The sequence below is a fragment of the Tinamus guttatus genome, unplaced genomic scaffold, assembly GCF_059628265.1.
Source record: "Tinamus guttatus ecotype Peru unplaced genomic scaffold, ASM5962826v1 Tinamus_guttatus_pri_ptg000048l, whole genome shotgun sequence".
Taxonomy (NCBI): domain Eukaryota; kingdom Metazoa; phylum Chordata; class Aves; order Tinamiformes; family Tinamidae; genus Tinamus; species Tinamus guttatus.
In genome coordinates, this window is record NW_028288582.1 from 12,608,923 (window position 1) to 12,628,539 (window position 19,617).

General features: G+C 42.9%; 1 protein-coding gene across 1 annotated transcript in view; it reads right to left on the reverse strand.

Annotated features, from left to right (window-relative positions):
* The window catches only part of RIN3 (Ras and Rab interactor 3), a 63,860-nt gene extending 51,169 nt beyond the window's left edge, over window positions 1–12,691 (reverse strand). The window contains exon 1 of the mRNA XM_088539760.1: window positions 12,645–12,691. Coding sequence (XP_088395886.1) covers window positions 12,645–12,691 — 47 coding nt within the window. The remainder of the gene's footprint in view (window positions 1–12,644) is intronic.
* Window positions 12,692–19,617: the final 6,926 nt, after the last annotated feature.

The following is a 19,617-nucleotide window of genomic DNA, read 5'->3' on the forward strand; positions in this document are numbered from 1 at the left end:
TCTCCGTTCCCTATTCTGCTCACTTTCCGATACGTATACCCTCAACTTCAGCAATGAAGTTTTGCACAATGCCACTGAGTGCTCGTTCCTGCAAAATTTCAGCATGTGCCAGTGTTGTGCCCCCTCTGCCCCGCTCTGCAGATGCCAGCAGGGGCGCAGACCGCAGCTCACCTGCCTTTCCCCAGCTGCACCCTCGTCGGCGCCTGCCAAAGCCATCGCCCCGCGGGGAGCTGGGCTGGTGGGCACAGGGGGCTCTGGTGCAGAGCTGCTCACCTGCTGATAAACTACACACCAGCCTACCAGGCTCTCTGCTCACAGAGGCTGGCAGAAGAAATCACAAAAGCGAGAAAGTGCCATTATATTCCTAGGGGGTAACTGTGTAACAAGCACTTGCATAGGTAGAAGAACAATAACGGAAGCAGTAATAAGTGGTTTTCTGCTCACGTATGACAGCAGGTTGCTCTTTTACAGAGGATGGGACTCAGTTTGAAGATCTGATATGTCAACATTATATCAAAGCAACCCTCCAAGCTTGCACTGCTGCCTGCAGGGCATGCGAGGGTAGCGGGACTGGTTTGGGATATGGTAGCGGGGCCACAAGAGCGGGAGATGGAGGGCTCATGTGTGCTGCTTCCCGTGAGCCGCGCGGGCCTGGTGGCCGTGTTACGTGGCCGGGTTTCTGCTGCAGCCACCCAGACAGAGCTCCCATCGCAGAAAAGGCCCGAGCTCAGGCATTAGAGCCCAGTCGCAGCTGCATCTAGAAGAGCTGCTTTGCCTCTTTATTTAAACAAGCTAAGAAAATGCAAGGTTACCAGTACTGCTGCTAGTGCCCAGGGCAGCACCACTAACACACAAACCTTCTCATACTCACAACCACGACATGGCAGGAACAAGATAAAAATGAACATCAAAAATGCACTGAAGGAAGAGCTATTCTTTCAACCCACATATTCTCCCCAGTCCAGCTGTTTCCTGCATTCAATAATGCAGAAGTTAGTACAGACACTATATGGTTTATAGCCTCACAGTGCACTTGGGCTGTTATACTGGTGAAACCTGACTTGGCTCAAGCTGACCTCTCAAATGACACTGCTGTCTTTATTTAACCTTTCACATATCTATTGTACATTCTGCAATTTGTCTCAAAATATCTTATCAGCTGTCTTTCTTGTTTTACTCAGTCAAAACACATTCCGACCTTAAAAAATTAGCACATTGCAAGGTTTATTATCCCACTGTGTTTTTAATAACAGACAGTCCCTGCGTTAAAGATAAGTCCCTCTCCCCCCTTTTCCTAATCAGAGTTTTTAGGTCATTTGACCCTTGCCTGTTTCAAACTCAAATTATTCTCTATTAGGAATTTCAACATATCTCTCAAACTACAGATTTTTCTTTGTGTGCAGGCACTGAAGGACAGTTTATACTTCTGCAAGGCCCTCTTTACTGCAGAGAAGAGAGTTTCCGAAGCTCAGGACCAGCCAGAGATGATTTCTGGTGAGGTCAACGAAACCTCACAAAGTCTTCCTTGACGAAAAGCTGCAAAAACACATGCTGGATAATTCTACTTGAACCTTTTCAGAGAGTGCAGGAACCAGAGAGAAACATGTGAAAGAAGATAAACAGTTTTTGATGCTGTAAGAACAAAGGAAAGTCCCCCAACTTCCTCCTCCTGTAGTGTTAATGTGCTGGAAGGGCCCAGGAGAGACACCAGCCAGACAGACGATGGATGAGTTTATTCCGTGCCTTTCAAAAACAGGTAAAATGTTCGACACCCAGAGTACTCCTGTTTCGATGGCAGGGCCCAGGCTACTGACAGAGGTTTCACCTTAACCTTTCGCAGCGTATCTGGCCAGGAAGGAAGGCAGAAATGGAAACCCTGGGAACTCTATTTCCATATTGTATTCACTTAACAAAGCAGGGAAAGGAAAATGGAAATGGAAAATAAAGGGGGGGGGGAGCAATTCCCAAATTCATACTTTATTAAGAATATATTTTGATTTTTTTAAATCCTTGTTTTAAACCCTATATGCATTTGAATTATTAAAAATTGATTGAAAGTCATCAAAGCCAAAACTCTGGACAAAATACGAAGAGAAATGTTTGACTAGCTATAAAAAGCACTGGGTTTCCTCATCTTGTGAGAGAATTTAGTGTAGCCAGATATGAGGTGCTAACCACACAGACTTGTATAGAGCTGAGCAATCTACCTCTCTTTTAGAAAGACCTGTGGACATCTATCTTAACCACGATTTGCAACTAGATATGCTGCCTTTGCCTTTGGGAGTAAATCCATCAAGCTTTTATCCTGTGATACCTTGAGAAGAAGAGCTAAATCCTTAAGAGGTGCAAGGCTAGTGCCTTTAAGGCACCTCACTACAAATGAATCTTCATTCACTCACTGCTCTGCGGACTAAAATTAAATAATAATTGTATTTTGGATAAGACTTCTTTCCAGTGCTAATGTGAATGCTTTTCAATGCATGGTGCTGCTAGAAAAAAAAAATCTAAATTTATGAATCTACACTTTTTCTGTCATTATTTACTCTAGCAGTTTCAGACTCCACAAATGTAATTTTACTTAGACATTGGAGAAATCATTTATTTCCTCCTTTATGGTCTTATCGGTCCCTGCCTGCATTAACGCTAAGAGGTGGGATGACACTTGCATTGCTGGGGGAAGAAGAGGAAGAAGAAAACGGCTCGTTGGGGTACGAGTATGGAAAGGTGGTGAAAAGCCACTGATGGCTAAGATGGTCATGGCACTATGAAGCACTGCCTGGATGCAGACCTGGGGACACCCTGAGGACAAAGGAGTGGATAGAGGAGCATATGTCAGAAGCTGCAGAGCTGTCTCTGTGGTGGTGAAGTGAAGTAAACTTGTCAGGTCCCTATAGCCTCAGCTAAATGGTTGCTTGGACATCACTTGTTCATTTACCACTGTTTAAGGTTGCTCAGCCTTCAGTTCTACCAAGTAAATAAACAGTGACTCAAAGGCAATGGCTTCACAGCATTTTAAGACAATCTATGCCATCATTGTGATGGCCACATCTTCCCCAAGACATGGGCCCTGTCCCCTTCCTCCCCTCCAGGCTGCTATTGCTTGTCGGGCTCTGGGTTGAAGAAGGGCTTGTGCTGGGTGTAGCTCCCTGCTTGACACTTGGGCACTGTATGTGCAAAAGGCACGTGAGCTTTGGGATGAAGGGTGCCCAGCTTGCAAAAACCCTGGATTCGCCCCAATGGCACCAGTAGCCCTGAGTTACTCCCTGAAGCTGCCTCTTCTACTCCAGTACATGAAGAGTTCCTCAAGGGTGCACAAGTACCTAACTGTGGCACATCAGTTTGGTGCCTATGGTTAGGCAGGGTGACCCCAGGCTAGACTTTGAGAGCTCGCACTAACAGCAAGGACAGATGCCAGAATCCCGAACCAAGGGACTAGCACCTCCCAACAACCCCTGGTTTCAGTGTGCCCCTCAGACTGCTTCTACCACTGTTTCCAGACCCAGAGGACCCATTCCCACTGGAACATAACACAGTGGATATACGTGACTTTTTTGTTCAACTGTAAAGTTCACCAGTGACACTCAGCCTACAACTTGCCTGACAGAGAAAGAGTTAGGACTGCATTCCTGGGGGTTCAGTATGGAATTACACCAAAATGAAAACATATGAACAGCCTTGCCATGACAAATTCAGCTGGTGTCCTCTGCCCTTTCTCTGCAGACAAGTCCTCTGTCCCACCTCGGCATGCGTGTGTCAGCCCTCCAGAAGTACTCATCAAGTTGGTTTGATTGCTTGCTTATGGGAAGAAGCCACAGAAATGAACCTATGCAGACCTTCAGAACCCTTAACTTGAGAACCTTTATCATCGGATCATATCATCAGATATTTTGACTTGCTGGTCTATTTTCAAAGCATCCAGACATTAACCAGTATTCTTAGCATCCTAGGGAGTGCATAGTCCTTAGTGCTTGTGATTCTGGCCATTTCACACACACACACACACAGACACACACACACACACACACACACACACAGAGACACACACACACACACACAAAAAGAGGAAATACACCAAAAGCACTTCTGAACAGGCGCTTGGAGCATGAGGCCATCGGTAACATGAGAGATGTCTTTACTAGATGTCTGTACACAAGCATGTCTGCATGCATGGAAGCACATTCACGTGCTGAGATATTTTTAGCCTAACATACAACATTTTGCCAGCTGAAGGTTGGGAGTGCCCTGTCATTCACTTTCATTGGAGCTCATATTGCAATGGCCCCATGTTACACATTTCTCATCCAGACAGAAAGGAGTGATCCAGAGCTAATCTCTTATCTGACTGCTGATTGTCTAGAAAAGTTCTGAGCTTTGCATGGTTTCTATTTTGGGAGCTTTTGGGAAGAAGGCACAAGGCGGGGCAGGTATCATGGGTGAAAGATTCCTTGGTGAGAACTCAAGGCAAAAGAGAGAGAGAGAGAGAGGAGAGAGAGAAAAAACATTTATTGGCCATTTATTGGTCCCAGGCTGGCATTTAGCCAAACATGTGGGACAACTTTCCCTTGCCTGGAAGTCTGCTAGCAGTTTGTAGGACAGTGTAGCAGGTAGTCAGCAGAGCTGTCACCCTCTAGACTCTGCTATTCATTGGGCTCTCTCTGTTTCCTTGGTGAAGTTTCCTAAGCATCACAAAACTTAACCTAGTTCACAAGGGGCTATGAACGCTTCTAGTCTGCCCAGTGGCGATTTTCATAAGACCGAGTCTTGTGAAGGCTGACTTTCTCTGGAGCAACAAGAAGGGGTGTATCTGGACTGTGTGGATTCTCTACCTTTGGCAAAATCTTTCCCAATATCTGCAAGGTTGTATATATTGGGTTGATCTGAACAAAACTCATGAAATTACCTCAAAATTCGTTAGTCTTGTGAAAGCAGATAGGAAGTACTAATTAACATGGTCAGGAGGTAACTTCAAGCAGGTCTTTCAACTGTACCAGAAACACTTTTGTCCCACAGAGCCTGATGGACCTGACCTGGGCCAGCATCGCAGCTCTGCCTTGGGAATCAACTCTCAGGGTGCAGGTTCATGTTCTTCCATGTTCCTCCTAGTCCAGAGCAACGGAATGCTGCTGAAAGGGAAGTCCCAACATACACACACTCCTAATTCGTCACTTTTGCTGCTCGTTTTGCTTCAGATCTGGTGAATGGGTAGCGACCAAGGATGCTGGTTCAGCTCCCTAATCCAGAAGAAAACTCAGCCACCAAAACAAAAAGGGCTTTTGGATCTGTTCCCAGGCTCACCACTAACTTGCATGCTGGTCTGGAGCAAGGTCAGGGGCTAAAAGCTTAACAAGGATCCTGAGGACTGTCCTACAGAGCAAATGACTATAACTAAATCATCAAAATGAGCTGGTGCCTCAGTTTCCCTCCATACAGTACTGGTAGTAGAGGTCTGTCATGTTGCTGGGAGGATTAATATTTTTGAAACACTTAGAGATCCTCTCATTGCACATACAAAGGCCTAGTATTAATCCCAGAATGTTGTTACGATTAGTGAAACACTAGGTATGTTCCTTTAAAAGGGAGCAGTAATGTAGCAAACAGCAAATCCAAATGCTTATTCTAATTTCAAATACCAGAGCAAATTAATAATTTGGAGAAAGTTTCACCATTCCTTTAAGAATACTAAATTTGAATGCAATACATCTCCTTAGACATCCACACAGGAACACCCTGCACACCATATGATATTTCTATAGTGCTGGCAGGGAGGAGGGACTTTGATAGCTGGAGGACAGAAATGTTTCTACCAGATTTTCTAGTCAAGCCAGTGTTGGGTATTTCTCCCTACGGCTATGGAAGTGGAACCGCAGTCTGAGTCGAGCATATCTGGCCAAGGTGGCCAAGGATTCCAACAAATTCCCTGATAATGAAATCTGCCTTGGAGGGAAGCTGCTTGTCTGAGCCCTGACTTCTCCAGTTTCTGCAGTGAGAGGTGTCCTGGACAGGAAAAATGTCTGGGAGAGGCAGGCAGAGTCTGGATTCAGTGAAAAGGAGGAATCCCACAGGTCCTTCCTAGGAACGAACACTGCTGCCCATTACAGAGGCAACAGGAGCAGCTCCTTCAGTCCCAGTGATCCCTCCCACGGGCCCAGTCTACCAGAGGGAGACAGTACTTGAACCTGATGTCAATCCAGATCACAGGACACCTTTAGCACAGACTGGCATGGTCAAAGCAAAAATCCTTTGCCCAGACATAACTATATTCCCTGTTTAGCCGAACGGCGATAGTTAAGTTTGAGGAAGGGACACAGATATGTGGAGATATAGTTATATATATATACACATATCCATCCATTTGAAAAGAGTGGCCTTGTCTAGCACTCCCTGGCTCGCATGCAACTAATAGAATATCTATTTAGGAAAATGTGACTAGCATAACCAGCTATGCAGTGCTCACATCTGCTAATCCTTTGCTGCTCAAGCAATCATTTTCACTTGCAAAGAGACTTGTACTATTTTGGGTGCAGTTAAAGAGGAGCTAAGCGCTCCAAACCTCTCCCTGCTGAAACCTCAAGGGAAGCATTGCCTTAATTTCTCCACTTCAGCAATTTGACACAGCAATCCCCTTTCTGGATTGGGGTGAGATGACTTTAGTTGACCCAGAGAGGTATGAGATGGATGGAGGAAAGGCTTGTGGCTGCAGCAGCTACCAGATCAGGTGATGCTTTTAGCTTTATTATGTTTGCACAGTGGTGCTGTTTGCTTGACCACAGCCACCTGCAGTGCTGTTTTAGCGTGCTCTTTCACGCACTCACTCATACAACTTCACAGCAGAAAGCACCAGCTCACAGCTTGCCTGCCCTCATCCCAGTGCTGCATGTCCAGTACAGAACTCACAGTAATACACGGCTCAGGTACTGCAGTTACAGCCCTTCCCTTTGCTCTTCATAAATTTGTGGGCAGCTCCTATCGATTTCCCTCTTGTGAGTGCTGGGCTATGTCCCTGCAGCTCACGGCTAGTAACTCTAGCCATTTTACGAAGCTTTTGAAAAAGCCCTACCACTCCAATAATGCAGTTGCTAACTCAGGCCTTCCCCCTTCAGCTCAGATATGAAATCACTACGGCAAAAAAATCACTTCTCTACATACAACACTCCTGAAGTTTACAGAAATGTAGCTGAGGAAAAAAAAACAAAAAACAAAAAAAACCCTGCCATTGCAGCAAATCACTTACCGTGCTTATGTAGAAACAGAAGTACTTGGCCAGCAGAATTTTTGCCATATGGTTTGCAATCCTGAGAAACTGACGTAAAAACCTGCTTCAAAATCAGATCAATGGCTTTCAAGACCATCTCCTTCTAAACTTTAGTATTACCTTGCCTCTGACACTTTAAAAGCTCTTCACCAACTCCAGTTAATCAATTCTCACATTGCTGCAGTGATACAGTGCTGCTAACCAGCTCGTATTTGTATTTGGAACAACTAAGCTCAGGAATCAAGAAGGACAAGGCCTTGTCGTTTTGTACCATTTCTGGAACTAAGCACTGTTGACTTAGGGATCTACTTATTTACTTATTCCTACTTCAATAGCACCCCCGTTTCTCCATAAGGGCCAAAGGGGATGGCTGGATAGGGCCCTTCTCACAAGCAGGATCAGTAGTCCAGAAGCACTAGTGTGGCAAATGGATGTGGCTTCAGGGTCTTTGAGGTGGGGCCTTTTGATGCCTTGGGAGTCAGCTCTGGTGGACTCTACCAGCAAGGCAAGCTCCTGTGGATGTGGGAAGTGGCTGGCAGAGGAGATGGGTGGATCTGGTTCTTGGTCACCAGGAAAGTGACTCTGCAGGGACTCAAAGCAGCTGCGAGAAGTTGCAGGAACTCTTCTGGAGAAAGGGAGGGGATGGGACAGAAGCTGAACTGAACTAAGTAAGTGATTTAGTCTAGATCCTGCAAGATGGATTGTGATCTTGCTGCTGCTCTCATTGTCAGGCCCGGCCATCACAGCACATCCCGGCCTCTTTGACTGCAGCACAGCTCTACAATGACGATGACGATATGGTGAGACTCCTCCACGGTCTTTCAGAGAACATGTGCTAAACGTGTTTTCCCCTTATTTTTGCTAACTCTAAATTTCATGATGACTTCTTAAATGTCTGCATTTATTGTCATTCATGTGTAAGGGTTTGCAAAGGACAACTTAAACAAACACAAGCACACACACACGCAGTCCCTTCTCTACATGGAGTGGGTCTCTCTGTAAAACAGTTGGGAAAGTGTGATAATCTTCAGGGACATCATAAGGCTTTTGATGACCAGACATACCTTCTGCTCACAAATCCATCTGCACCAGGATTTGGTCCGTCATTCCCAACAGCAGCCTTTTTTTTTGATCATTAGCCTTCCAAAGAACTGTTTTTTTTCTATTCCCAGATGCAAAGGCCTCCTCCCTTCTAAAATTATAATGGCTAAGGGCTGAAATGGGCAATATTTTGTCCTAGTTTTACTAACAGACACCTCTGAGCTCTTTAGCAGTCCAAGCAGGCTAGCATTTACAGGTCTGTGAAGTGAAATTTGCTGCAGTCTCCAAAGGATGTCTTTTAGGTATTGTGTCTTAATACTTCTATTTCAGGCTATTTTAGAGATCCTTCTGGATCTCACAAGCTTGTATTGCTGATCTCAGAGAAGCCATTTATATTTGCTGATGGATGAGTACACATATTTGCTCACATCCTGCTACCATTTGGAAAAATGCTATAAAATAGATCTTCCCTGGGATACACAAGACTGTTTACACAATGGCTTGGTAAGGGATGTACATTTATAAGCAACGAAGCCCTCCCAAATATGTGTCAAACAAGCTTCAGAGCCAGCCGGCAGGGCCCCCTGTTCTGTGTGCATGGTGCTGCACACAGACTCTCACACATGCACACACACATGTATGTTTTTCAGTCACTGTTCTGTCTAGGTTGGAAAGACAAAAATATAAAACAGCATGTAGCAATTCAGGACAGGAAGTGAAAAGCTATGTTTAGATGAAACAGTAATGGAGAGGAGGAGAATATTGCTAATCTGAGGAGGATGTGCTTGTGTTTGTGCCCCCATTCCTGTGAACGTGGGTTCGGGGCTGTCTGCAATGACGAAGAGTTCCCCACTCACGGGCAGGATTTTCCACCAGCAATCACAGGGACAGCTGCCCTCTGTGCTGCCACCTCCATCACACAGGGGTTCAAAGCAAGGGGTGAGGTCTTAAATTACCCGGGAGCACCGTCAAGATCACAAGATGAGGCAGTGTCATTGCAAAATAATTTTCTATAGAATGAATTTCAGGAGATATTCCAGGCCCTGTCTCTGGAAAGATCAACTACAGGTCTCCTCGGATGGCACCTCCTTCTTTGTCTTTTTATAGTAATATTCCATTCCTGGTGCACTGCACCTTTGGCACAGGTATTTCATTCCTGAGAATGCCGAACCCTGGTCCTGGAAGGTTTTCCTTCTTGGCAGCAGGGCATGACAGACAGCACATTTGATGACACTAATTTGTCTCCATCTGCCTTAGCAGTTCCTTCCCCAATTTATCTCCTGCACCTCACATTGTCTGCATGGAAATTTTCTTTGAGCAGCACTTTGCATCAAGTCAAACAGCTGCTGAAGCCATGGGATTCATTTCACTAATTCCAATAAGTTTAGACTAAGTTATTTTTAAAGGAGGACTCCTGAGGAGAGTGGGGATTGTCTAATGGTTTTCTCCATTCAAACTCATAAATGCTGGTATTAGATTTATTTACACCACTGAAGAGACAGAGGTGTAATCAGGGCACAAGGCTCAACTGATAACAAAACTTGTGAAGGCAACAAAATCTAAAAGCTCCCTTTGCAGCAGAAATGGTAGGTTTGAGAGTAGTACATTTACCAGAGCAGTTCTTGATCTACAAAGGAGATGAGATTAAACAGTAAAAATAGACCCCTCTGAAGCTAAAATCCATGAATCTGTAAGAGTTATTCATTTTTAGACCCTCCAGTTCTTGGTCTTTTTACTTAGACATTTATAATCATGACAGGAAACCAGTGTCAATTGTGAGGGTGTTTTTTGTACCAAAAGAATTTGTCACTAAAACATGCACTGAAATCCTCACTTCATTAAAGTAGCCTGATGTCCCAGAAGTGAGAACCACAGTAACGCATCTCCTCTGCCTGAACCAGCCATTATCCCAAATGCCTATTTAATATTTGCGTATTGCAGATTATGACTTTGTCTCAGCTCTGTCTGCTCTCCTCATTATCTCCTCCATACATTTGCCAGATGTTGGAACAAAGGCATATACCTTTTCATGAAACCATGGTCATCAGGCTCAATCAGCTCACATTTCTCCAGATGTTTTGTGATCTCATCACTTATTAACGTCCCTAGGAGCTATGCTCACGCCGGGTCAGGCTTACTGGTTATAATTTCCTTGTTGCTCCCTAGCCCATTTTGGAAGAATTTGATTAGATTGATTTCCATCCAGCTCCTAGTCACCCTTCTCCCCACACTTCTTACTGAGGAGCAGGTTTCTCTCCAGCGTATTTATGCCATTTCAGAAGCATAAGTTAGCAAATCCTCCTTATTGCTATATGCACCTGAGACCCTGTAGTCACTACTACTAGGTATGGATACTTTTCAAGTTGCCAGGTTATTTTATGATAATTTGCACTCTCATAGTCCCTGTATGCCTCAGTAATCTTTTACGTGTTTAACTAACAACCTGAAGACTCAGGTTGATGAAGGTGCAATCTGGGCGATTCCTCATGTGAATGTTGTGCACAGAATTTTAAAGCCATGTCCAAGTTCTCCACCAGCAACCTGCCCCCTATTATGTTCTTTCGCCTTTGAAAGTTAGCAATTTTATCTACAAACACTTTGTGAAATTGCGGCCTAATTCAATGTGATTATAAGAGGAACTAAGCTAAGCATCATTTAGCCATGTTTCTAATTCCGTAGTGTGTTGGATACCACAAGCTATGTATCCTGAAGTACCATTTTGAGGATCTTAGCAATACTGAATCATGTAAACAGGGATGTTAAAACAGATTTTTTTAAAAAATATGTAAGCTTATGAGTGGGAAATAGATTGAAAATACAGACAAGTAGTTAATGAAATAAAAGAGAAGTCAGATCCAATCTGTTCTCTTACATTGTTCAGCTGCTCATAGATTTCTGAAGAACACACATCGTGAACACTCACACTTCAGTATTCCTGAAACCACTTGTTTTACAGCCCAAATCTAGGGTCTGTGGCTTGTTTACTCTCCCCTGCAACTCTAAACTGAAAGCAAATCTTTCCAGCATGTGGCTTCTCTCAGCCAGGCTGAGAAAGAGATAAACAGTGCATATCTTTCAGTTTCTCAGGGCTTGGTATCTTCACTATCACAAAAGCAGGGAATATCTACAAAGTTCAAAATTCCATGGATTACCGTCTACTAAATTCCTTCTACCAGGATTGGATTCTTTCATTTATCTCCCATGGGTGTGCAGTCTTTGTTCCTCAGTGCTTAACCTTAAGCTGAACTGAGTAATTGTATCTTGGCACAGAGATGACATTGTTCCTTGCTACTGAGTGTTTGCTCAGTAGCCCTGAAGAAGGCAAAAACAATAACAGAGATAATGCAGGGTTTTCCCTCTATCTCCCTCATTCCACGTGTGCCTTTGGGAGCAGTGCTATGGAGAAACTACAGCTTGTGTGACTGTCAGCAGCCCTTTTGCTCTCCTTTTGGCTGTGGGTGCTGTAAGTCAAGGAGGACCAGACTGAAAATGCAAATATCCAGTGTGTATCCACCTATACAGCTTCTTCTACCACACCCATCAACAGCACATCTAAGAGCTCTATTCATGGGAAACAAGCTGTCGAAGTGTGACAGATAGATAAAAAGCATGCACAATGCCCAGCATTATATGTTTTTCCACAGGGGATGACCAAAGGTTTCAGCAGTTATGTCATTTTCCCTTGATTGTTTTCAGCAGGAAACAGAAACGCTCGGCTTCAGCATGGGCTCTGCGATACAGCTGAGCCTTGGGTGGGTTCCAGCCTGACCCCAGCGTCCCAGCAGCTGCTCTCCTCCAAATCAAAACCCCATTTTCTCTCCTGCTACCTTCTGGGGTGACTTTATCCTGTATGGAGCAGTGTCCATTGGCCAGCAGCTAGAAAAGCCTTTTCCTAACTGACACCTCAAGTCTCCTAGGGGTCTGCGGACAGTTCCTTGGCTTGCTGGAGCTGCAGTGACTGTCACCTCATAGCATCAAGCCCTCACCCACTTCTCAGCATTGCAGTGGAAAAAAAAGCAATTCTCCCAGAAAATACTTGTCACGTTTCCAAATGCACATAACTCCCTTAGCCTGTCGTTCGCCTTAAACTGCAGCTTGCAGTTCATCATTCTTCTTCCCTAAATAGCCACAATTCAAGCTAAATAAAAGTAGTGCCGTTTGTTTTCGGCTGGAATGTGTTAACTAAAGGAAATACTGTACATTGCAACACAACTGTGCTGCTACATTGTAATTATGTAGCTGATAACTCCCCAGCCAGCTTGCAAATAAAGCTGAGAGCTCTTTGTTAAGTAGAGAAAGGGAAGCAACATCGTTATGAAAAATGAGCATTCACTAAAATTTCAGGACTTACCCTGAGTCATCCCTGGCTCCCTGGTCTCCTGCTGATGTTTTCATCATTACAGCAAACTTTGAGGCACGTCTTGTTTCACAGTGGCTTTAGAGTTCCTTGCTGCAGAAAGCAGTCCCGTCCCATCGCGGAGCAGAAGTCACGCATCCTTAGCTTCTGACCTGAAGAAGTCAGTATTTCAGGGGCAGCAGGGGGAGGATGTTTAAAACCAGCTTCAGGCTCAGCAGTATCGGAGGGCAGCGGACTAAACAAGCGCTGAAATGAAAGCAAACTACCAAGGTCTGATTTTAGCCTCTCTCATTTCTACTTCCTGTATTTATATGAACGAGGGATTTCAGGAAGAGGCAGTCTTTGGTGGTCAAGGGTGTGTGTGTGCCTGCATGTTTTATAAAGCCATATTTAGTAGCGAAGGCAGGTTAATGTTGTTAGAAAGAAGAGTCTGAGACTATCAGCTCCTGGTTTGTTTCTCTAACTTAAGTAAACTCGGCGGGAAATGGCTTTGCAAGCCACAGGTATATCAGGAGGCAACAGGGGATGGTGAACTTTGTAATGGATTTTATAAGGCAGCAAGGCAGCAAGTCTCCGTCTGCAAATTCCTGAAGCATGTGTATTTCTATTGCTTGAGTAACTGGAACCAGATGGAGCTTGGAAACCTCTGTATTTACACAGGACCTGAGAAAAGGAAATGTCTAACTGCCTGGTAGTGCACAGCTTTGCAAAAATTTCCCAGTTAGTGCAAAAGCTAATGACAAGATTATAGGACTGCTAGTAAAAAAAACAGCTATCCATGCCAGAAAGTTTCACTCCCCTGTTTGACCTGGAGTTACATAAGTAGTTGAGCAGTGTTTACCCTACTGCAACCTGACTGAATATAGAGCAGCTGTGGATGCTGGGGACTGACAGACGCGCTGTCAGGTGGAGCTGGTGGCACTCCTGTTCGACAGCCCCATTACTCAGGAAATACTTGATGTTAGCAGAATGCATGATGGAAAAAAATAAGGTGGAAATACGGAGCAGAGGCTAAGAAAAGAAGTTGCATGGAGCAGAGGGGGAGATGAAGGCAACCTTTTGCCCCTTTTATCATTGGAAGGAATTTCCTAGCTTTCCGGGATATCGGCCAGAAAGTAGACTGTGCTATAAAGCCTGCAGTAGAAATGGAAAAGCCAGTGTACTGGCATGTGGGGAAATCAGATCTCAATGCAGGACACAGAGCCAGTTCTGCTGGCACTGGCTGAGGAGCTCAGGCTTTGTCTGAACCTCAGGGCAGAGGGACAGAGCGTGTTCATCAAGCTCGTAAGCTGGCGTTAGAAAATTTCTCTTAAAAAGCTTTTAGAAGGAGTTATTTTAGAAATTCAAGTAGGCTTGACTCAAAGGCTGCATAATGGAAAATTCATTATCTCTGCAGATAGGCTTATCAATATTACTAAAATTCACACCTGATTTTTTTTCCTTATCTAATTTAAATTCTTGTCTACTGGATCTCACTATGCTCTTTTCTACTAAATTAGGGAGCTCTTTATTCTAACTCATGTAGGCACTTTGAGACAACGATGAAGTCATCTCAGTGCTCTTGGACAAACCAGCTGGCTGCGATTTGCTCCTCTCTCAGTGCAGACTTGTCTGAATCCTCCTGCTGACTCGGGAGAAGAGCTGCATCCATGCACAGAGGTCCAAGGAAAAATGCGCTCTGAGTTTGTTCACCAACTGGACACCTTTGAAATGTACCTTCCATGCTGGAATAACAACAAACTCCTGAATGGATCACACAAATTCAACTGTGCCCCAGGCTTTCAGTTCCTTCCACTACAGCCTAATGGAAAGTAACTTTACTGAGAGGCAAAACAGCAGAAAGATGTGAAGTACTGCCCTGCCCACATGGGAAGGATCTGTGCTCACACAGATATGCAGTGATCCTTGGCAGATTAAGATTTTATGCACACAGAATATCAGTTTTCACCAAGCGTTAGGCATTTCCAAAAAAAAAAAAAAAAAAAAAAGAAAGTTTTTAGAGAAGAAGAAACATACAGCATCAAAAAAATCCAGTATTATGGTACTACTTCAATTTCACTTGGAAGAAACCCCTTTGTTGTTGTTCTGCATTAAATTTTTCACCTATTTTCAATTTAAAGAGCATACATTATTTCAAAAATGAAAAGTTTTGAAATCAGTTTTGTTAACAATAATGACTAAAAATTCATGATCGTCTCAGTGTTTTTATGAAAACATTTAGTATTTCTGCAAAATGGTTAAATCTTTCTGGAAAATATTTAAAACATGAAAATAAAGACAAATTTTAACAAAGATACTTTGCCAGAGCTTTTCTGGGTGTTTTTTAAGCCAGGGATCTGACAGGATTGGAATGTGACACTGTGTTCTACTATCAGGCTATGGAAGTAAACAGATTTTAGAAAAGCTAAATGACAAAGTAATATCCAAATACTGCAAAATGCTGGTTCTCTGGGACAGATCCAACCCAATCAGGTTTTAGATAACTAATTGAATTTGCAACCAATTTGGGGCTATGCAGATGTGGTGCATTTTACGAGCTCATTTCTAGCCTAAAATTTGCTTCAATTTTCATGCACACGTGTATGTATGGAGACAGAGAATTTTTGTCTTTCCTAGGACTGATTCTCCCTTTTCAGCTTAAACCACAGCATTTTACAAACCTTTTTTTAATTATTTTATATATATATATATATTGTATTTTTATGCAGCTGAGTTGGAAAGGTTTAAAAATGGCTTTATGGGGAAGCCCTTAAGTACAAGAAGCACTTTTGTCTATAATAAGGTGCTTTTAACATACGTAGATTATACAACAGTTCTGCCTTTCATATAGTAGGAAGCAACAGCATCTGTAATATGGTATAAGATAAAAGCCTGTAGGAATTGTCATGCCTATTGTGTCACTAATCCATGGATTATGGGCCTTTTACAGAGCCTATTACATAATAGATCCCGACGGGTCATCATGCCAAACCTATGGGGTATTAAAAGAACAAGCACTGTCTACATTCAGATTATTTAAAAAAAATGATTCTGTATGTATAAAAGAATCCTTTTCTTTCCACAGCTTAAAAAAATTACCTAGCATGTGCCAAAAAGACTGAATCTCTCCACAGAAGCCAAAGAATGCAGTATAGTCTTTATGTCTGCTTTACAGGGTAAGAAAAACAAGGTCAAGCTTAGAATTAATTAGTACCTCCTTGCTGACTGGGATTATTGATGGGGGAAGACACTTACCTTATGACATGGATGCTTTTGAAATTGTGAATAAACTAGCACATGAGACTAAGCAAAGCCCAAACTCTTAGTTCTCCCCCCTTTTTTTTTTCCCTCCCACAAAGAATAGCATTTAAAAGCTTTTCTGCAATGCAGAACAGCCTGCACCAGGGCTGTGCCCGTATACACGAAGATGGATTAGAGGGATGTTGCAAATGGAGGCTCCAGAGTTGAGAGAGGACAGTCTTCCCCTCCGCAGCAACTCCAGTGCCTTTGCCCCCGGGGAAGGAGAGCAGCCCTGCAGGCCCTTCTTTCCATGCCCTTTAGCCTGCATCAGCATGAACTCAGTGAGCTCGGTGCAAACCTGCTGGATGTCACTATGCCATGGGACAAGGCAGCCAGAAAACTGACCACGGTGTCCCCGAGACGGCCGTTAATGCCCTCTGGCCCCGTGCCTTAGTTCAGCAGGCTGTGCTTTCAGGAAACCAAACCTCTCTAGTCTCCAAAGAGCACATCAGGGTTACGGAATCGCTGGGAATCAAACTCTTGCACACTTACCTCAAGCACCGGCGCGACGCAGCTGAAACCTCTGTGCAAAGACGGACGCGCAGGCCTTTCGTCACCCAGGTCAGCAGGGTCCCCAGGCCACCAAGAGACTGCTGGTGTGTATTCTAGCAGGGTCCTGGAATTTTAGATTTTCAACAACACATATGAGAATATTTCACATGCTCTCATCATCAAAAGAAAAATACAGCAAACACTGTAGTTTTTCTTATATGTTTTATTGATAGTGTACATATTTTGATATATAGTGCATTACAATACTGACTTCTAGATTTTTTATAAATGTTTAGTTCATTTTAACTATTTTTAAAATTTTCACAATAAAAATAATCAAATAACATGCCAACATTTTAAAACAAATTATCACATTAAATCCATGTGGATTTCATGACATATGTATCTGTACAAAGGATCCCATATCACAGAGCATTCACAGTGCATAAGGTCACAGTCATTGAAAAAATAAATAACATGATAAATAGACTTCTGTTATTTACAGTTTACAAACTCATCCCTTTCCATTTTCAAAGTAAGCAGTTCTAGAAAGTTTTAATAATATTATAAGGAGGTACTGCCCTTTTCAAGGGTGCATTGCAAACACCTGCAGGTGTGAAACAAAGGAAACTTTAAAAGGTTCAGAAGTTATTTTGGTGATCATAAATGATTTCAGATACTTGCTTGCACCAGAGGAGACAGTGGGAGCCAAATTCTACTCTCAGTGCCATGGACATAAATTTGTGCCGGTGAGCAGGGCATTGATGAGCTCTGGCACCACCACCAAGAACACGAAGACAAGAACTTGGTCATAACTTTGCTGCAGAGATTCAGCCTTTTGGAGCATGGACACTACTGGGTTAGCAGATTTACAAGTGTTTTTTGCATATGCAAACAGTATTTGCATAAAGGCCATAATCTTGCTGCAAAAGTTCTCTGGAAAGAAAATTCAATGGGTATTAGTCTTTCCAGAGAATTTGCCTATCCAGTTCTGATGTATTCTGAGACCTTCAGATTTTGTCACAGTTCCCTATTGCTCTACATCAACCTTCCCATGTGGCTTTCAAGCTTATCAGGATCACCTCAATGACAAGAGAGCGATGATTACTTAGGTTTTGGGGGGCAAGAAAAACAGAAAAAAAATGGGATTAATTTCACACTGGCAATTGCCTTTAACAAATGACATTAATTTTCTATAATCACTCATTTCTTTCAGACAGTGCCTTGTATATCGTAGGTATGGTAGCAAGCAGAACGTGTGATACACAAATCGCCACAATCGTATCTCAGCCTGAGGAGAAGGAGCTACCTGTATCTCAGACGCCAGGACAAGGGTGAGTGGGATCTCACAGCCTTCTCTGGGTAAAAAACATCAGAATCCCACACAAAAGTGCTCTGTATTCTGCTACTGTGTGGAAATGGGAAATCATGTTATTCACAGGAAGATCCTAGGAAAGGAACTGGAATGCACCTGTCATTTGAATGACAACATTCTTGTCTTCAGCAAAACATTGTTCATGTGCATACCATTTTCAAAAGAGTTCATATGAATTCTAAAGCTGCAAGTGGGGTTAGTAAAGAATTGCTGGGTCTAAATGCTATCATTAATCTATAACCATCAAATACATCTCACCACCCAAAACACTTTGAAAAATCTGTTGTCCAGACCCCAAAAAAATAAAAAGGAAAATGTGCAGTAAGTGCAAGAGTGCAGAGATTTTGAGTGCTTAAACACAAATAACTGAAGGATCTGAAGCTTGTAGCAACAGAACATTGTGCCCAAAGGTGCTGCATTTAATTAGCAAGATTCTTTGGTTTCACCTATCAATATTATTTTAGTGTCTGTTTCATGTTACATTAGGAAGTCTGATCTTTCCTTGGCATGAATAATCAGGCAGTATTTATACAACCTAAATCACTGAAAAAAACATCTAACACAAGTAAATGGCATTACAATTGCAAGACAACCAAGAATGGAAGACAGAGAAACTCATGAGAGAATTCTGCAACTAGATCAAACACATAGTAGAAACAAGTGTGTGTAATTAAAGCACAGTCACAAAGGGATTCAGAGACAGAAGAGAATCTCCTCTATAATTGCTATACAAGAGTTAGACTAGCAAAAATCTTTTCCATATTTTTTACATGTTGATAGTATATTTATAACCATAATCTAAAATCAGAAACTAATTATGTGTTTGTCACAACCGCTGGAATCATATAAAAATAAAATAAAATTGGCACACCAATGACTGAGCCAGTAAAAAGATGGTTGACTCTGCTGTACCTGTAGGGAAGACTTAAGGTGTTCTTCTAGGCTGGACCACAACCTAGCGAGCAGCCCTTAGATCACCAAATAGTCATGAAGATTAGCGCAATTCTGGCTTTCCAAATTTAGGATTAGACATGCGGATGCTGAGCCTGAATCCATACTCAGGCAATACTCTCCATGCATAAATGGAAGATTCAGAGATCCTGGAGTGGTACTTTTTTATACTACTTTGTACTTCTTTATACCACTTTATAATGCAGTATAAGTGCTACGGAATTAGACACCACTGAAATCAATGGAAAAACTCCCACTGGATTACTACAGACAGGATTTCATCCTGCAGGTCTACATGGGACTGTATTTCTCCAATGGAAATGCAGCAGAAAAGACCTCTTACAAAGCGCTTCTCGGCCTGCTGTAATTCATTTTTCATCCTGCTTGTGCACCCAGAAAGGGGCACAGTTTTGAAGTCATTTCTGAGACAAGGAACCAGTTACCCTCTTATTAACAACACTGCAAATCTAAAGTGATAACAGCAGAGCAGAAGTGCATATACTCTAGCCAAGTCTTTTTGTTTGAGAAAGAAATTGTTTAGACTACAGAACCAATAATATATGAAAGAATCCAAATGTGATACAAAACCCAGAGGACATGCTCAGCTGTCATCTTAGGACACAATCCAGCAAGGCACTTGAATACACGCTTAGCTTTGAGCATACAATCAATCCTACTAAAGTTAAGCTTTGCTGGATATGGAATGTCTTTTTTTCTGAGTTGTATTACTTTTCAGTGTTAGCGTGCTGGCAATTTTCAGATTGCAGTAACAGTTTTCCCTCTCACATCCACCAGCTTTCTTTTCACTCTGGAGCTGAACATTAACTTACACAACATTGTGACATACATTCCAGCTAATTTTTGCAATGG